Raw genomic sequence first — 20,114 nt, 5'->3', positions numbered from 1 at the left:
TGAAGAACAGCCAGATTGAGTAATTTCCCCAATGTCACACAGTAAGTGGCAGATTCAGGATTTGAAACCGTGTGGCCTGGCTCTACAGTCCTGGCTCTTGTTTCATAGCACCTGAATTCACTTGGCGCTGGAGATCAGTTCGTGTGACATTCATCCCTTGAACATGATTTCATCTATGAACAAAGACTCACTTTCCATTTAGGGAGATTTTTTTTAATGTACTTTAATTAAGTGTTGTAATTATCTCTGTACACTTCTTGCATATCTGCAGTTAGATTTAGTTGTGGGTATCTAATGTTTTTGTGGTTGTGAGTGGTATATTCATTTGAACTCTGTGTTTTCTTTGTATTTGTTTATATTTAGATATAGAATTATAAATACAGAACATAACAAATATAGAACATATATAAATATACAAAACATATATAGTTTACAGATACATGTAATAAATAAAGATACATGTATTGATCATTGTATACATATTGATCATGTAGCCAGTTACCTGTGAACTCTCACTATAATTTGCTAAGTCTCTTTAGACAGTGTTATCATTTGCAGATAATGATTTTGTTCCTTTCTTTTCAGATTCTTATACAACCCCCCCCCCATATTTGTGTGTGTTCTAAGAACTCCATATGATGTTGAAGTGTTGAAATACCTTTTTCTAAAATACTTTTATAATTTTTACTACTAGGGTTTTACTGTTAGGTTTTTAATAGAACCCAAATCAGATTAAGGAAAATTTCTTCTAGTTTTCCAAGGGCTGTTAAATTGAATGGACATGGATTTTTATCAAATGCTTTCTGAAATGATCATTCTGTTCTTCTCTAATCTGTTAACGTGGCAAATTTCTAATATTTTTCTAATATTAAGCCACTGTTTATTTTCTGAGCTACATCTAACCTGGTCATGATTGATTTTTTTTTTTTAAATACTGATTTATTTGGGATTTTGACAATCTAAGTTAATATGTAAGATTGGTCTGTGATTTTACTTTATTTCTAATATCCTTAACTGGTTTGGGTATTAAGGTTATATAAGCCACAAGGGATACCGTGAGTTAGAGAATGATCTTTTTGGCCTGTTCTCTGGAAGTTAGTGTAATGTTAGAATGGTCTATACCTTATAAGTTAATAAAAATTCACCTGTAAAAGCCATCTGATCTTGTGAGAAGGTTTTAAATTACTGACTTAATATCTTTAATAGTTACAGAATTAAGATTGCTTTTTATTTTTGAGTCACTTTTGTCTGGTAATTTATTTTTAAGAATGAGTCTGTTTCAGCTGAATTTTTACATGTGTTGGTAGAAAGTGTATAATACTCTGTGCATTGTTTAATCTCTGCAACATCTGCAGTTGTCCCTCTGGCTCTAAAAGCTTATGTGGTCTCTCTTTGTAACCTTGTCCGAGATTGTCATGTTTTGTCTGGTCTTCAAAAACCAACTTTCTGCTTTTTTAAATTGTGTGGTAGTCTTCTGTTTACTTGATTTCTACTTTTATCTTTATTGTCTCTCTTTTGTTATATTTTTCTGTGCTTTTCTAAGTTCATATGTTGTAAGCTTAGTGCGTTCATTTTCCATCTTTTCTAATGTAGTGTTTTTAAAAATTAAATTTCCCTCCATAACAATTTTCATCTCTAGACATTTGATGTTTATGTTCAATTCCTAAATGATGAAAAAAAATTTTAAGATCTTATTTATTTATTTTAGAGAGGGGAAGGGAGGGAGAAAGAAAGGGAGAGAAATATCAGTGTGTGGTTGCCTCTCACACGCACCCCCAACTGGGGACCCGACCCACAACCCAGGCATGTGCCCTGACTGGGAATCAAATCAGTGACCCCTTGATTCACAGGCTGGCACTCAGTCCACTGAGCCACACCGGCTAGGTCAGAAATGTGAATTTTATTTGAAATGTATGGAAATTATTTTCCCATAAATTTTAAAATTTTACTAACTTGAATTGCATGGTGGTTAGAGAACAGTGTGTATTTTACTTATCCTCTGGAAGTACGTAGTGTTTTATTATAAATGTTTCATATGTACTTGAAAATAATGAGTATTCTTTAACTATTACAGGCAGTATTCTGTTAGGTTCATTATCAACCTTGTTAACAGTGTTTTGCTCAACTCTTACATATGTGTAGCGATTCTTTGTCCTTAAAGATCAATAACTGAGAGGATTATTGTATTCTCCCATGATCATTGTGGGTTTCTCTATTTCTACTTATATTCCTTTTAGCTCTTACTCTCCAAAAATTAAGGCTGTGTTGTTAGATGCCTGGATGTTTAATGTTTTCCGTCTTCTTGGCAAGTTACATTTTTTCATCTTCATATAGTTACCTTTCTTTACCAGGTAATTCTTACTGTGTGAATCTTTGTCTTTAATATAGCTACTCACACGGAGACTGAGGGGTATTAATATTTTTTCTCCCATCCTTTTCTTTCAACCATTTTGTGTGTTTTTGTGTCTTATGTTCAAAATATAGTCAGAATTTTTCAAAGTAGAGATCATATTCTGTTATAGAACTGATGAATTCAGTTCTGTTATGTTATTCTGATTGTTGAGCTAATAAGTTTGTTTTCCCAGTTTTTTAAATTGAATTGGTGATTTTTAAAAAATTCTATTTTTCCCTATATTGTTTTGAAAGTATACATTGTTTCTTTTTTAATGGCTTCTCTTAAAATGTATTATACAACTATCTGATAGAAGTTCTTTTGGTGAGCTCTTGTTGATCGTGTTTGCTCATTTTTTTGTTTATCAGTGTCTTTGTTTTTTTCTTATTTTTGAAATATATGTTGAGTACACATTTCCAGGTTTTATTTTCTCAATTATTTGAAGATGCTCTAATGTATTCTTGTTTACATTTTTTATATTGGGAAGTTTATGGTGTATCTATTTCTGGTTCCTGTTCACGTTGCAAAAGGGGGTATCTTTATATGTTAGGTCTTTAAGATTTGTTTCTGAATATTCCCCCAATCTGTGAGTATTCACTGTATGTCATTTCTCTTTTCTAGTTATAAATTTTCATTATAATCTAATGAAGCACTTTTGGTGGGAGTTTTGTCTATTTTTTAGCACTTTTTTGGGGGGTCATTTTCTCTTGTTTTAACTTGTTTCTAATTTTTATATTTTGCTGTTTTTTTCTCTTTAGTTGCCTTTCCCCACCTTCCTGGTTCTGCTCCTTCGTGGCCTAGTCTTGTGGACACCAGCAAGCAGTGGGACTATTATTCAAGAAGAGAGAAAGACCGGGACAGAGACCGGGACCGGGACCCGGACCGAGATCGTGATCGGGACAGAGAAAGAGAGCGCACCAGAGAGAGGGAGCGGGAGCGTGATCACAGCCCTACACCAAGCGTTTTCAACAGGTGTGTGGAGTGGGTAGGAGTTTGTATGCCTCTGTTGGTACTTAATGTGCATGTTAGAACTTGTATTTGATAATAGGATGGGAAATCTGGTTCAGTTGGGAAAGGATTATTTGAAAAGTGTTTAGGATAGCCATTTAAAAGCATCAAGGCTGTTTAATTCATAGAGGTTCTCATTACCTAAAGCAAGTCTTCAAATCTGTTTGTTCACTCCTCCCCTAAAAGAATTTTGAAAATTTTGTATTCCTTCATATATCTTCTCATCTAAAATTTTCATCTTAAATGTAAATACTTTTCAGTGTACAGTTCCCAGTGTATTATAAACATGACAATTTTAGAATAAAATTATTGCTCTTTTAAATACATGCAATGGGCTAAAAACATTACAGTGATTTACTAAACATCATCCATTTTTTTTAAAGTACATAAACAGGCTTTCTTTAACAGAGAAAATCATACATTTCTTTTTGTGGTCGAATTCTTATTTCTGAATTATTTCCCCCAAAGAATTTTATCCTAATGTAAAATACTTGTATTCCTAAAACAGTCTTTTTAAACTGATCACCCTATCAGCCTTTCCTTCAACATACTTAATGTAAGTTAAAATGCATACAAAATGTATGACATAAAATTTTTAAAAAAAATTTTAGTGGTTTTAATCATCATCATTTTTATATGTAATGTAAATTCTGAAATACAACTACCTTCCTTAATGTGATTGTGGAGCTTCTGCCTATCCCCAATTAATATATCTGTAAGTGATTATTACTATTGTTAGGAAAAAACACTTTGCCACTAAAATATATTTCTTTTTTAGAAAATATATATATAGTTGTAAGTGCTGAGAAACCTTGTTCATATAAAATATGTGAGAAGCAATAGAATTGTGTTGTAGCTCCATCATTCAGCTATTTGAGCATCTGTAGATTTAGTGACATACCAAAATTACACAGTTAACCTAGCATCAGAGTTATTGTTAAGGGTCTACCAGCTCATGATTTGATTTTCTTGGGAGCATAGAATTGGAAACCACCTGCTTTGTCAAAGTACTAGTTCCTCAGTGTAATTGTTTCCTGGGACTACTGTAAAAACGTACGACAAACTAGTAACCTGGAACAGGAATTTACTCTGAGCTCTAGAGGCTGGAAGTCTGACATCATCCTAGTGTCAGCAGGGTTGCTCTGAGGGAGAATCTGTTCCACAGCCACCTCTTATCTTCTGGTGGTCGTCAGCAGTCGTTGCTGTCCTTTGGTTGATAGATGCATCACTTTAATCTCTGTCTTGTCTTCACATGGCATTTACCTTTCTGTATCTGTGTCCAAATTTCCCTCTTATAAGACTACAATCATTGAATTTGGGTGCAACCTAAGTCAAGACCTCATCTTGACTTGATGACATCTGTAAAGACCCTGTTTCCAAATAAGGTTCCATTCACAAGCATGGGAGTTAGGACTTGAGCATATCTTCTTCGGGTACACAGTTCAATCCAATTCATTCAGTAATTAAAGTTTTAGTTTTCTCAGTTTCTTGGAAGAATACCTAAAGGATTTTTTATCAAGACTCTTTTTACTAAGCATCTGTGGTAAAAAAACAAAACAAAACAAAAAAAACCAAACCCAGTTCTCAGTGTCCAGTTAGACAGCCAAATGACACTCAGCTTCTAAAGGAAAAAATCTGGCTTTATTTTTCTGTTCAAATGAGTTAACCTATATTCCCTATATAAGTCTAATAAACAAAGTAGTCATAGAGCTCAAAATAAGGTGCTGCCTTCTAAAACTTTGCATTTTCTTCAAAAGGATCATTTGATTTGTTTTTACTAGGTCAGGAAAAATTGTTGTGACTACTGTGACATTAAGGTATATATGAAGGTCAGAAATCTCATTTCTTACTCCATACTTTGTTCTTAACGGAACAGTCTGTGAGATGGGAAACGTAAAGCCCCACAGATGCTCTGTGGTTCCTTGAGCAAAGTAGGTCTCACTGGCAATAATATTATAAATAGGATAGATGTTTAATGCCAGGATGGTTTTTACACCCTTAGCCAATGTACCGGAGCAAAACTGGTGAAAGGAGTGTCTTTCTTTTGCAAAGGGCCAGGAGGGTGATTGTGAGAGAAGAGGTTAGCTGGAGAAGTGGCATGATGTTTTTCCTGCAGAGGTATCGTGGGGCAGTTCAGATTCAGGAAAGAGTTAATGTGGAAGTTGGGGATCTGGAAGTTGATTCCCAGAAACATTCTGTGCCATTGAGAAGAATTTGTACACTTCTTTGGGACCAGCGTGTACTGCTGGCCTAAAGAATAAACTCCCAATTCTTCTTAGGATCCACAAGTCTCAAGTTGTGCACCTTTCTGCATTTTATCCCCCATTCTCTCGCAAGCTGGTGCCCCGCGTATCCTAGCTACACAGAACCAGTTGCTGTTCTGGGAATCCCTCATGGTTTCATACTTCCTTTGCTCTTGTTTCTTACCTCTCTGCCTCACAGACTTCTATTTCATTTTTCAAGATCCAGCTCACATTTGTCTTCTGTGAGCTCCTCTGCACCTGAAAGAATTCATTTCATTCATGTTTCCTAAGCACTTTATGTATTTTCTTTAGCATGTCTTCCTTAGTAAGCCTCTTTAAGGGCATTGGCCACCATTTTTCATTAATGCTTGGCACATAATGAATATGACTTATAAATAAAGCAAATAAAATGACATATTTCAAGGGAGGAAGGTGAATATACTAGAGAAAAAACAGTTTTGAATATTATTGGTGAAACTCTAAGCTAGAAAGATTTTTAAATGAACAAAAATCAATTTTTATCACAAAGCTTTAATTTGGGCATCTTTCTTAAAACGTATATGTAGATACCATCACAATGTGGAATGAAATAAGTTAAAAGTAACTTTTATACTATTTTGGTAGGTGAGATAAATAAATGTAATATACATAGACAGTTTTCTGATTTTGCTGGATGAGATGAAGCAGGAAATACATCACATCAGTTCAGGATGTGAGCACATGCTTGATTCAAGTAGCATTTATTTTGTTAGTTATGGTCGTCTAATCATAGACTTCTTAATCCAAAAGGTCCTTAGAGATTATCTAGTCTAAATTTTTACTTATTAGATGAGGAAATGGAAGCATAAAGAAATATAAGGCAATATTAGAGCCATACTATCTACAGGAAATGTGGTTGAGATTATACTTAAAATCTTTAGTCTTGAAGTCAGGTACTTTAAGAATCATTTTCTCATTTTTTCTTATTACTCTCTAAGCACTTGATTTCCTTTTCTCCCCCTCTTTGGGGGGAAGGGAGTAGCAATTCCTTCTTTTACTCATGAAATTGACGTTTTCTGAGTCTCTGTTACATACCAGGCACAAAGCTGTATGCTTGAGGATACAGAATTATTCATACACTACCCTTGGTGACTAGGACTTGTTAGTAGTTTAAAAACTTTTCCTAAAACAATGTCCAATAAGAAACTGAACAGGATTTATTTATATTTTTTCTTCCTATAGTTCCTAATAATATGACTTATACTTTGTAGGCACCTGATAGATATTTATTCACTAGATTAATAAAGGTATGATACATATGTGTATATGTTTTGTGTTCATGTGGTGGGACATGTGCTGTTAACTTAGCCACGAAGGTCAGTATGATGCCTTTAAGTTCAAAAGCATTCCAGAAAGTTGTGTTGTTTCTAATGTAGTTAAAACACTTGAGATAGCACTGCTCTCTCTAGAATGTCCATACTTAAGAGTTAAGGAGCTTAATTCGAAACCTGGTAGGACAGATGACTAAATGTAATGGCTTTGCTAGGAGCTCATAAATTTTCTTTGAACAAATATAAATAATACAGGGTTTGTAGAATATTGGAGGCTAAATTCTTGCATTCAAACACACATGCACAAATGCTACCTAATTTTTATTGAAACTAAGATATTAATGATTAAACCACAGTTGATTTTTAGGTTGCTGTGCTGTAGGGCACCAGAAGTCATTGTTTACCTAAATCTAACTAAATATTCAAGGTCATAGAGGCAAAAGGTATAGGAATTTTGTGCTCTGAATTATCCCAGGAATAAAGTATTCTCTGGAAAATCCAAGTGAAGTATAAGTCAAGGCCATTTTGTACAATTTTTGAAGACATTTTAGCAATAAGGCATGTAGTATGTGTTTTGTTACAAATTATAGGGTCATTGTTCTGAAAATTACAGACCAGTTTCAACATGTAGTCTTTAGGCCACTTAATTGTGGGCCAGATTGAAGTCTGTTTGTTCTGGGTATTTGAGTGAAGTCTGATGATTTCCAGGCCCAGAGAAACTTTGTGCTGCAGCTGCTTATCAAAGAACGGGCTAGAAAATTTTGTGCATGAGACCAAATATTCTATCATCTGTAGTAAGGTTCCCATCCTATCACTGCCTTCAGAATCTTAAAAGGCCTCAAAACCATCAAGAATTGGTGTTAGGGCAAGGTTACAAATGACAAATTATGAGATAATTGTCTTTAGTTTAGTGTAAACCCATTTGGAATCATTACAAAGAGAGCCTCATTTTTTAAGAGGATAATATTAATGATAATATTTGTTCTGGCGTGTGCTAGTTTATTATGCTTTAGAAATGTTAATTATAGTGTCAGACACCATGACAAAAAAAGGTGCTACTTCTGAAAAATTTAGCATTAAATTTACTGAAGGTGGTGAACCTGCATGTCAGCTACCCTTTATTAAAGGCCTTCTCTTGTACCAAGCACTTTATAAATGTTGTTGTCAGTTCTACAACAGCCCTGAAAAAGATTGTTGCCAGTTTTACAGATAAGAAAACTGAGGTCTAGAGAGGTTAGGTCACATACCCTGGGTCACACATGTAGTAAGTAGTAGAACTAGGATGTGATCCTGGGCCCACTCTGCCTGTGCTCTTCCCACTACTCCGCACTGTCTGTCCTGGCACATTGCCTTTTGGGTGCCTTACTTTCACCTTCCAGTTACAAAGTACGTATTTATGGTTAGAAAAATAGTGTGAATGTGAACATATGTACATACACATATATGTGTATGTATACATTTTCTTATTTTAATGAAATGTTTTAAAAATGTAATGTATCAAGCAGTAATAACTTGGTCAGCAATATGACTTGCATTAGGCATAGCACTACTGAATCATTTCTATAGCTAGGAGACCACAGGCTGATTTGTTCTTTTATATGGCTTATACTTTCACCTGATTCTGTTCCCTATTACTCCTGCTCAGATTCCTCCGCCCCTTGATGCTTCAGACCAGTTAATTTAATAATTTGTATTAAACATATATTTCTAGAAACCAAGGCTCTTGCAGAACACAGTACTCTAAAAAGATATTTTTATTCTGAGTATACTGATATTAAGTTGTAGAAAGTATTGACTTCTGTGCTGAACAAAAAAAAAAAAAGACACTTAAAGGATTAGGAGAAAGGTGGAGAGAGGAATGTTGGTGAAGGAACATGAAAAGAGGGGACAGGGTTGGGAGGTGAAGGGAGACTAGCCCTTGGTCCCAGTTTACAAGTCCATTCTCTCCAAAGTCAGAAAGTGGAGGTGCAGCCAAAGCTTATGCACTTGAAGCTATTGGCCACGTGAATCCCTTCTTCTCACCACATACGTATAGTATTAAGTAACTGGGCTGTCAGAATGCAAGTGTGTGTGTCCACAGGCAACTTTTTGAGTGGATATTGTAGAAGTTGCTTTGATGTCCTTCTGTTCTTCATTTCTGTGCCGCTTTATTAGATGAATATACTCTTTATGTGACTGAAAACTTAAGAACCTTCATCTGCTTCCTACTATATATGTAGCCACTGTGAGCCAAATATTTAAAATACATTTTCAGAATCTTAACTGTGTGCCCAGTATTTTACAAGTAATATAAGGATTATGGTTGAATATTTGAAATATACAAACATGCTTTTAATTCTAAAAGGACTAAAAGAAAGCTAATTAAAATGTAAATCAGTTACGGCTCCCAATTTTTGAAGAAAACAGCAGCGTTTTCTAAAATTCGTATCCCATAACAATTGTGAAAACACAGAACAAAATTGATCCCTTAATGTGATGTGTAATTATTATATATTTTGTATTCTTAGATTTAGTACTAATTTGGGAATGGCGTCATTATTTCCCTCTCAGCTCAACAACTATTTTGCATCTATTTCTCTGTAAGATGCTAATGTGGGGGCTTCTGGTTTGAACTCAAGTCACATCTTTTACTGTTTGAAATCATTAAGTATTAACAGTCCAGTTGTCAAGAACAGTTGTTTCTGTTCCAATTTCAGTGACGAAGAACGTTACAGATACAGGGAGTATGCAGACAGAAGCTACGAGCGTCATAGAGCAAGTCGAGAGAAAGAAGAACGGCATAGAGAAAGACGGCACAGAGAGAAGGAGGAAACCAGACACAAGTCATCTCGAAGGTTTGTTCTTTAATAAAACAGTGAAATACTTTGAAGCCGAGAGAGAAATTTATTTGACTTCAGGAAGTAAAAGCAAAGATTTCCCAATAACCAGTAGAGCATATGTATTCCTAATTAGAAGATTAAGAATAATGTTTAAAAAGTTGATTCCTTATAAGCTTCAACACAGATTTTTAAATCTAACAAGATTGTGTTTAATACCAGTAAACCAAAATTAGCATGGCATGTAAAATAATATATGAGATAATTAGGCTTACTACATTATCTTGTTGGGAGAAGGGAATTTGGCATATGAACCGCTCTTTAATAGTAAATATTATTAAAGCAGTTTAATTAAACAAAATTCAGGGCCTTGTAAAAAAAATCATTAAATATTAATGCCTATTATTTGCCTAAAATAGACCCTAGAAAGTATTTCTTATTTAGTGCTTCAGCTTCTCATTTGTAATTTGTCTTTAAAAATAAAATATATGGGCCCTGGAAATAATATTGGCGAAGATGAGCCTATAAAGTAAATATAATCTCAGTATAAAAGTCACAAAAAACTGATTACTCCCTAAAATGTGTTTTGAGAAGAATAATGTGTTAAATTTTTTAATACCCCGCATTGAGGATTTACCTAGACAAAGTGGATTGATTTTTGTCACCACTTGTGTAAGTAAACATTTTAAGAACAAACCTTACGTCTTTTTCAGTAATAGTAGACGTCGCCATGAAAGTGAAGAAGGAGACAGTCACAGGAGGCACAAGCACAAAAAATCTAAAAGAAGCAAAGAAGGGAAAGAAGCTGGCAGCGAGCCCGCCCCCGAACAGGAGAGCACCGAAGCTGCGCCTGCAGAATAGGCACGGTACATAACCTTCTGTGAATATTAGTGCCAGAAATAGATACTACAGATCCTGTTTATTTTTCTGGATAATGTTTAAGAAATTTACCTTTAATCTTCTGTTAGTATAAAAACTTTTTTCCAAAATAAAAGAGTGAATTTTTCATGTTAAGTTAAAAATCTTTGTTTTGTAATATTTAAAAAATAATACAGCAATGACTTTATATCCAAGAAGGTAATGTGAATGACTCAGCAGGGAATTTAAAGAGCTATGTTTAGCTGTGTATATTACCAGTATCTGATAAAGGTCAAGGTTCCACCTTGGCCATAGTGTTCTTGAGTTAATCAAATACTAGTCTCTCAAGAGGTTTCACTGCAAAAGGCATCCAAGGGCACCTCCTGCGTCTTGAGATTAAAACTAGTCTTTTATCACTCCTGCTGTGGCACTGTTGCTTAGCGTAGTAAAGACCTCGTGCAGCTTTCACATAACTTTTTGATAGCAAGTATTCAGTGTTCTAAATCTGGGTTCATGGCAAAATAAATGGGAACTTTTATATCCAAAATAATAAAATCTAAGGGTCTTTGGGTGGCCTCTGTGAAGTAACTTATCCCGAGTGTCGTTTCTAGCAGGCACAAGGACACCCATCACTGACACAAATTGAATTCCCTCGTGGCCATCTGTATGAGCCAGGGTCCAGCTGGTTTGGCCTTTCTGGATGCTTTTCCCAAGGCTCCTTGGTTGAGCGGCATGAAGATTTTTTACACAGTTACTGACTACATTGTGACTAAGGTGATAGGAGCTTTAGTTATTTCCTATTAAATTTAAGAAAAAACAAGTTTATAATTCTTTGAGCATTTTCAGGGGTTAATACTTAGAAAGTATTTGTCAGTGATGGTAACAACATGGTTTTGAAAGAATTACTAGGACCTTTTAGACAGTGGTAACAAAGGAATTTAGTGTCACATACTTAAAGACACCTATAATTTTTAAAAAATATTTATTTCTCATTTGATGAAAGGAACATTTTTCAGCAATGAACTTTTAAAATCCTCTGGGTGTAAATTATTTTAAAACACCCATAATGTATCCTTGCAGACTGTAGTATATACCAGATTTTTAATTTAGTTGTTGTATGATTTGAATTCATTGGGGGGCATACAAATCATTTCAGCTGTTCAAGAGCTTTTTATTAAATAGAAAAATATAAAGTTTAGTGATGCAAAATCCTCCACACTGAATAAAAACTATTAGTAATGTTATGTTTGGAGAATTATATTTTCTGAGGTGTAATTGGCTTCCATTACATCATATTTTTGCTGACATTAAAGTTCACATTTTTTCAGTGTATCCTTTAAATACAAAAATTAACAAGATAAATACATTGTTTCAACTTAATTATGGTTTTCTGTTTTCTATGACCCATCATTCTATAAAAAAGTGCCAGGCCAAGAAACAATAGTCAGAGTGATCTTCCCTTTAAGTTCTTTCAGCATCCTTGCCAAGCAGGCGTGCATCATTCCGGATGTGCTCCTGCCGTTCACAGCCAGAAGAATGTCACCACATCTAAAACAGCATCCACAAAGCAGGGTATATGATTAACGTTTTGATCCGTAGCTGAAGTTAATGCAAGTTTATTTCACGGTCCTAAGTTTTGCTACGTATGTCTATTTTAATTACATTATTTCTCACTAAGATTCTTTTTCCATCTCTCCTCACCTAAATTCTACAAAGTCTACCCACTCAGCTTGCATTAGAAGGGATGCCAAAAGTGAAGAAAGTTGCTGTATGGGACCAAGTAACTATAACCATTTTGGATTTCTTAGATTGAATGCTACGTAAATGTGTTTAATTTCTTACCAGTAAAAAAGGTATGATAAATACATGCCTTATTTCAAGTTGGGCCAAGCTTTTACATGTATAATAAGGTATTTTTTTGTTAAATAGTTATCATCATTACCTAATTCTTCCATCATTGTATGCTGGTGTTCCTTCAACAATGGATTTGATAAAAAAAGGTTTGTTCCCATTGTATTCTTCATAGCCTCCTACAATACAGAAGCCCAGACTTCCAGCTGTGTTTCTTCGTAGTATAACATCTTTACAGTTATATAGGTACCTGAAATAGAACGTAATCTAATCAACATATAAGCACAGTTAAGTTGAACTCATAGTTAATAATTCCCATTCCTTCTATTGGCATTATTTTTTAGGGTAGATAGCACTGGATGAGCCTCACTCAGAATGATGTCATAGCCCGTTGATTGAACTTCATTTTCCTTCACCAAACACCCTTTTAAAAATTACACCATCTATTATATTTTGCTTATATGTCTGCTGGGAAAGGTAATCATATTTTTGGCTTGAAATTTAATGTTTCAATTTATAGTAAACGAAAAAGTTGATGTGCATAAATCCAATATTATTGGTGAACCAAATTCAAGCATACTGATGTTATTTTTATTTATCTATAGGTACAATTTTTAATGAAGGCAAAATTCTTTGAGTAAATGATTAATCTCTGAAAAATATTAAACCTCTAATTAATGCATTTGTTGAAATTTTGACTTTTGAAAAATACTGGTTTATATGTAGTTCTACTTATTTAATAAAGGTTATAAAGACATGCAGGCATAAAGTGAATTGGAATTGTACATTTAAAGATTATGAATGATTCATATAGGAGAGAAAACTGGCAGTAAATGGAATAGCAAGTTATAAAAGACTGGGAGAAGGAGAGACCACAGGTGTTTGTAAATGAGTAGGATCCTCATCTAAAATAGAAATGGAGATTTGAAGAAGCTTTCTTTTACTATTCACTAGACATTGGGTCAGTGTTAACATAGGTGCAGGCTACAAGCAAACTGTATTACAGTTATGATAGAGGTTGTACGGCAGAAGCTGGATTTGACTCTCAAATCCCCCAGTCCAGAAACTAGTTTGAAAGAAAATCAACATGTTCATTAAAAAAAATCAAGATACTGTTTATAAGCTGTACCTTAAAATATTAACTGATTTTTGAAAAACCAATAAAACATCTCTTGTTAAATGTTTAATTAAGTCACAATGCTGTTCAGTAACATTTGTTAAACTCTGAATTTACTCGTGAGCTTTTTCCTGTTCTGAACTTATTATGGGACAAATCAAAGATTTGGCAAAGTATAAAGAATAACAAGGAGCTTGGTAATTTTTCCAAATAAGAAAATTATAGTTACCTGAAAAATAATTTAAACTCTCTTGAAAGGAGTGAAGTATGGTGTTAATAAGTATGGTGAAGTCTGTGGCTGCTCTAGAGGTATACGTGTTCTTGTTCTTTCACTAGCTGTTCCTTCAAGGGCTCCCCTTTCCTCAGCCCACTTCTCACCTGACCTCAGTATTTCCCTGAGCCCGTACATTACCAAAACATGGCTCTCAGATTATGTGCCTTTCAGTGTCTGGAGGTAAAAAAGTATTTTTATCATAATAGTAAGATACTATTTGCCTTTCACTCATTTTTTTATGAGCATGCAGTGGCGTTTCTCCAGAAAGCACAGGACAGGTGAAAACCAAACATTAAAGAGGTTTGCAAAAATACACAATGCTAATCTTACAATTTTTAAAAATCCTGCTTTTCTTAGAAAAGACTATGTTAACATGTAATGAGGTTTATTATTTTAAATAAGTATAAACTTCAGAGTAATTCATAAGGTAAATATCATTAGATATAGCCTATATACACAGAGGTTCTTTGAGTTCATCAATACTTTGTAAATGTCTTACAGGGTCTTGAGACAAAACTTTGGGAATTTCAGCTCTAGAATTGTTTTATCGAAGTTGGAGGTCCCACTGTTATCTCATACTCGACATGTTCAAAACAAGTAATCTCCTTGTTCTTTCATACTGTGGCAAAATAATTGCATTGATGGCCCCCAGGAGTCACCGTTCCCTGGCATTCGTGCCTAATTGCATAACTTTGTGGTGTTTTCCCTGTTCTGATTCAGGACTCAGCCATAAGATCATCAGTGGGATTTTTGCCACAAACAGGCAAATCCTAGATAAATATATAACTTTCTACTAAGGTTTTTCAGCTGGTTGTTGTGCAGCATGATTGTGAAAATGCATAATTGATATTCCTATTCCTGTTTTAGTTGTATCTCTTCTGCTTTTTAAAAAGTTACTACATTAGCAGCTAGGAAACTTGAGAATATAGAAGTGGAAACTCCATCTTAAAACTGAGTCACCATATATGCAGGAGAACTTCCAAAGGCAGTGAGTGAAAGAGGGGCGAGGTGGAAGAGGAAGTTCCCACAGCTGGAGAGTGCAGGCCAAGCCGGTAGAGCCCTGGGGGCCATGGTGAAGGATCCCCTGATAGGCAAATCACCCATTCTACACGGGAACACGAGAACTAGGAAGGCCGACTGTTAGCAGACCTTTCCTGGGCCCACTGTGGTGGAGAAGGAGGGCAGGAGTGAGGTAGTAGCCCAGACAGACAACACACATGGACAGGAATAGCCTGTCGATGTGGTAGGGCAGAAGAGAGGGACGTGCCGTGTCAGTGGCCCTGCAAGGCTGCTCTTAGTTGGTGTGGGAGAAGTCAAGAAAGATTAAAGAATTAAAGACAATGATTAAAGAATCAGCAGACACACTACAAAAGTGGGAAAGTAACAGTAATAACAGTAAGACAAAAGCCACTCACCAGAAAAATGCCACAGAAATGAAATGCTGCTATAGAAAATGAAATTTTAACAACCATATTAATGTGAATTTAAACTACTTCTGAAATAATTACTCTAAATGAGATCGATGTAGAGATACAAGATTTCAAGGAAGATATGAAACCAGAATAAATGAACAGAAGTGACTACAAAAACAAAGATACTACTGAAAACACAGTAAGGGATGTGAAGGACAGATCAAAATAAGGAAAGAAACCAATGGAAATAAACAGTTGAAAAGAATTTAAGTGAAAATGGATAAGAGATACGGAACACAAAGATCCCTAATACATACCTGGACTCCCTGAAAAGAACCCACATAACAAGTTATTTTGAACATTGGGTGAAAAGACCACGCCACACACAGATGGAAAGCAGTGAATGGGCCTCACTTCTCTCCAGCATGAGTCGGTGCTAGTTAGCAGTGACGCGATCTACGAAGTCAAAGAGCGTGCTCCGGTGTGTCCAGGCAGGCACACAAGTTCCTGTTGGTAGTGGATGCTATCACTGTACATCCCTTGGGAACTCTTGTTGTAGCATTGTTTGTGCAAGTGGATATGGAAAACAACCTAAGTGTCCGCTGTCAAGTCAATCAGTTGTGGTACATCAACACAACAGGGTATGTTAAGCCATTGAAAGAATAAGACAGCTTAGTATGTACTGACAGGAAATGATACCCAAGATATATTAGACTTAAAAAAAAATCATCGGTTCATAATAGTGTGTATGCTACCACTGTGTGTACAGATGTGCACACACAGGAGGTCAACAAACTACAAACTCAGCCCCACCACCTGGTTTTGCAAATAAACAGCCATGCCCGCTCGTTTCCATATTGTCTATGGTTGCTTTCGCACTGCCACAGCAAAGCTGGAGAGTGGGGACAGAGAGACTATGACCCACGAAGCCTAATCTCTGACCCTTTTCAGAAAGTTTGCCATCCCCTAACATAGGTCCTCCCTGGGAAGATACACAAGGAATTGGGACAGAGCTTAACTGTTGAGCAGGTTTGAGGGAACTGGGGTGGGAGACCAGACCTTTCAGTCTCTCCTTTGGTGCCCTCTGAATTTTGTACTGTGCTTGTCAAATTTCTGCGAGGAGAGGAGAGGAAGGAGACTAAGAATTGCCATGGTGACCGAAAACCAGCGTTGTCTCTGCTGCCACTGTTTCGCATTGCCTTTCTACTCTTTCAAAGGTATGAGTAAATCCAGATTCTTCTGGCAAGAGCAGGGAGGTGCTCTCCCAAGACCAAGTGAAAAAGAAGGGAAAGAAAGCCATTCACTTGTTCATACTTGGAATAAAAAGCATCTTGCATTTGTTACATCTTACACGAACCTTGATTACATAACAAAAGAGCTTTGAAGCACAAAATATAAAAGGTGCTCTATATTAGGCTGCAGTTTCAAAAAGATTTTTTAACAATAAAAGTAACTCTTCCACCTAGGCTGAGTTCTAAAATGTTTTCAAGATTTTTAAACTGCCTCCATGCCCAGTTTTTAACCGTTTAAAAACATACTTGTTTAAAATTTATCAATTACTGAAAGTTCAAAAAGGAATCTAGGTCAGTTTGTATTTGAGCCAGGGATTTTCTTTTTTCCAACCTCATTTGAAATTACTAAAAAGAAATGAGAGAGACTGACATATCTCCACCCTCTAGAAAAATGTGCTAAAACCAAACATCCTGCTTTCATTCATTTATTTAATCCTAGCCAGCATATCTTCAGTGACTCCACTATTTAACATGTAAATCATGCATTTGAAATTAGTAAGAATCCTGAAGGTCAAGAATTTATACCCTGATGCAGGTGAGCAAACCCCAGTTTATCTGTCCTCCAAATATTTAATTTTCAGTATACAGCCATTGAGCAAAGGCAACCCCCCAAATCCTCTCCCAAAGTGTCTACGAGACAAAAAATGGCTCTGCTTGTAAGAATCCAGTCATCTCACTAAAGTGACAACCCAGCTGCTTCCTCAAGTTTTATACAAGAACCTCACAAGAGTAGAAACTAGGGAGAGAAGACCAAACACATCCTCAATCAACGTGCTTAAACATGTGGTCACAGTAAAACGTTCTGCTCTGTTACTTTACGTTTAGCCAGGGCCACCCAAAAGCTAAAGAGGTAAAACCACAGAAGGGGGTCATCCTCTCTGCGAGTTCCTAGGGCTGTACCACTAGCAAATGAGGGAAAGGTGAACCTGCCCCTGCTCCAGGGTGTGTGAACTCCCTGTTGCATGAACAAGTGTACCTGGCAGACCTGTGAGCAACTCATCGTGAATGCCTAGTGGTGTTTCCACATCCAAGCTTTCGTCTCTACCCTATGATTTCTGCATTCATTTTCAGTTACAAAAGTGAATTCAATTATTTCAAGTCGTCCCACAGCCAAGCCCAGGGTTCATTAATATGCTAGTGCCACAAATCAGCCCATGAGTGGAACAGTGGTCTAGGAAATATAATTGTTTCTTCCCAGGGCCACCCCCAAATCCTTTTCAGTGCTTCCTCTCCAAGGATATCACACCGGGACTCACCCTGGTAATTCCAGCCACATGACCCAGGACGGGGACCAGTCACCAGCTGGGGCCGTGCTGTGGTCGGAGTCCAGGGCTGCTGGGCTGCTGCAGTCTTCCTGGGGCTCACACTGTTTGACTTCCAAGACTTTAAGAACCACTGAGGAGGATGTGCTTTTCAATAATGCAACAGCCTTGCTCCGGCTGACCTCTGTTAGTTCCACTCCATTCACATTCAATAAAATGTCACCTAACGGTCAGAGAAGCAGAAGCCATCCTTAGTAGGAGAGCAGATAGGACCTTCTGTGTAAAGTGCAAAGGGGCAGGGACTGACTGGGATGCAGGGGAGTAGTGATGGTGAGGGGCGTGTCATTAGCTTCTTGCATTGACATGAGGCTGCATTCTCATATAGCAAATGGTAAACTGTGTGCCTGCTCCGAAACGTGCTAAGTCTTGTAAGTCATGTTTGGAGGTTTCTAAAGCATACCCGCTGATGTTTGGCTCTTGCCTTAAAAAAAAAAAAAATGGGGAGGAAGAAAGATGAGCCCCATTTACCATTTAATCAAAGAAAACCTGCATTTCCACTCCTTTTTTTGTTTCCTGTTTTTAGCACAAAAGGAGAGCACTTGGCAAAAGCTTTTAGTGCCTGCATAGAGCCTAGTGTGCGGTAGGCACCTAATAAACGTAGTTTGAATCAATGAATGAGAAACTACCCCAAAGAGTATCTGGAAGAGGAGTCTACAGCAGTTAAGAAAAAATGGACCATGGAACTGTGTTCTTAAAGAGGAAGAAAGAACTTTTAGAGCTGTGCACCTGTATAATTTTGTTAACTAGTGTCACCCCAATAAAGAACAGTAAAATTAAATAAATAAATAAGGAAAGAAGAGTTATTTCTATTCGTTGCAAAGGTGCTAAGAACTACCACTGGTTAAGCAGGCTGGACCATTTCCATACATCATACTGTATAATCTGCTCGTGTTCTTTCACTAACGAGTCACTGATTGACCTCATTATTCTCCACCCAGGTGCTTGGGTGAAAAAGAAAAGCAAGAGAAACTAAAAAACATACCTCCCCTGCCTCCATTTTCTATTTTATCTTTCCCCTGATTTTCTGCCACCTCTGAATAGCTTTTTTTTTTTTTTTTTACACAGAATAACCATAGCAAGAGTAAAAAATAGGAGGGAAAATATGGGAAAGGCCTCAAGTCCTTTCTGACCACAAAAGAAGCACCATTAGGTTGGCTGACCAAATCCCTTAACATCCCACCTCCTCTGGCTCTACAAGCAGAGCAATCCTAGGTACACTTCAGAAACTTCCCAGGTACACATCCCAGGTACACTTCAGAAACTTCTCCCATTTTACCTTTTGAATCTGAATCCTTAAATGACTCAATTGCTCAACCATTTGAGCTACCCCTATCTGTGGATTGACAATATTACTAAGGATACAATTTGGCATCTTCATTCCAGGAATCCAGGCTCATAATGAGACATTTCACTAGTGGGAAAATACCCATCGTCTGGTACTTTCGCTTAATATTTATTCAATCCAAGTGTCTCCAATTCTTTCTATCTAACCCATAAAATGGAACAATTCACGACCAGTTTCAACACTGGATCAATCCAGCAAAGAATCACTTAGAATAAAGGGAACGCAACTTCTCCCTAACTGTAGCATTTTCCTACAAATTCCTGGCATAGTTTGCAATACTTGCTTTTTACTAACACACAAGATGGCTCCCACATCAATCCATGTGAACGGAGCGAGGTGAAACCCAGACCCACAACTACACTCAAACCGATCATGTCGATGGGTAACAGATGTCCTGGCCAGAGCACCCTCCCGTTCTCTTGTTAAATCTGGAAACAGTTACCTAACAGCAAGCTGCTAATTCCTTTTAACACTGCGGCCCCAGAACCTGAAGTCTCTTTACTTCTTACCTGTTTTTATTCTTCCATCTCTGCTTATGACTCCTCCGGGCTCAACACTGATGACATAGATAGGCAAGTCCCACTCCCTGTGGGATGCTCCCCCTGCAACGGTCATGCCAAGAGATTCACTGGGGTCTTTCCGGACAGTAACCACCTTCTCGTGACAAGTTACCGCAGGATGGAGGGGCTAAAAGCACAGACAGAAAAACAAGCATGGGTTTGCATTTCCTATTAGAAAAACTACCAAAATTGCGTATGCACAGTGTATGATGGTGGTGCTTGGTCTCACAGAGAGCCCTTGCTTTGCCCCCCACCCTCAGCAGAGGGACATCCCAAATCCTATAGGCTGACTCGGGAAGTTTGCATTTCACACA

At 36.7% G+C, this 20,114-nt stretch overlaps 2 protein-coding genes across 20 annotated transcripts in view; one reads left to right on the top strand and one right to left on the bottom strand.

Annotated features, from left to right (window-relative positions):
• The window catches only part of FIP1L1 (factor interacting with PAPOLA and CPSF1), a 74,527-nt gene extending 60,864 nt beyond the window's left edge, over positions 1–13,663 (top strand). For 16 of the 17 annotated variants that reach the window (XM_045183001.3, XM_045183000.3, XM_045182995.3 and 13 more), the window contains 3 exons: positions 3,151–3,364; positions 9,650–9,787; positions 10,483–10,791. In XM_045183001.3, the coding sequence (XP_045038936.2) occupies positions 3,151–3,364; positions 9,650–9,787; positions 10,483–10,630 (500 nt within the window). In that variant the 3' untranslated portion in view covers positions 10,631–10,791. Of the gene's footprint in view, positions 1–3,150; positions 3,365–9,649; positions 9,788–10,482 lie in introns of all 17 variants that reach the window. The other variant, XM_053923562.2, reaches the window with a different exon arrangement.
• The window catches only part of LNX1 (ligand of numb-protein X 1), a 148,804-nt gene continuing 140,624 nt past the window's right edge, over positions 11,935–20,114 (bottom strand). For all 3 annotated transcript variants that reach the window (XM_024573910.4, XM_053923561.2, XM_024573911.4), the window contains 4 exons: positions 19,750–19,927; positions 17,830–18,058; positions 12,570–12,728; positions 11,935–12,175 (listed from right to left, as the gene is read on the bottom strand). In XM_024573910.4, the coding sequence (XP_024429678.2) occupies positions 12,040–12,175; positions 12,570–12,728; positions 17,830–18,058; positions 19,750–19,927 (702 nt within the window). In that variant the 3' untranslated portion in view covers positions 11,935–12,039. The remainder of the gene's footprint in view (positions 12,176–12,569; positions 12,729–17,829; positions 18,059–19,749; positions 19,928–20,114) is intronic.

Source organism: Desmodus rotundus, chromosome 4 (assembly GCF_022682495.2).
Source record: "Desmodus rotundus isolate HL8 chromosome 4, HLdesRot8A.1, whole genome shotgun sequence".
NCBI classification, from domain to species: Eukaryota; Metazoa; Chordata; class Mammalia; order Chiroptera; family Phyllostomidae; genus Desmodus; species Desmodus rotundus.
Note: the sequence above shows the minus strand (reverse complement) of the source record. Positions and strands in the feature narration are given on the sequence as shown.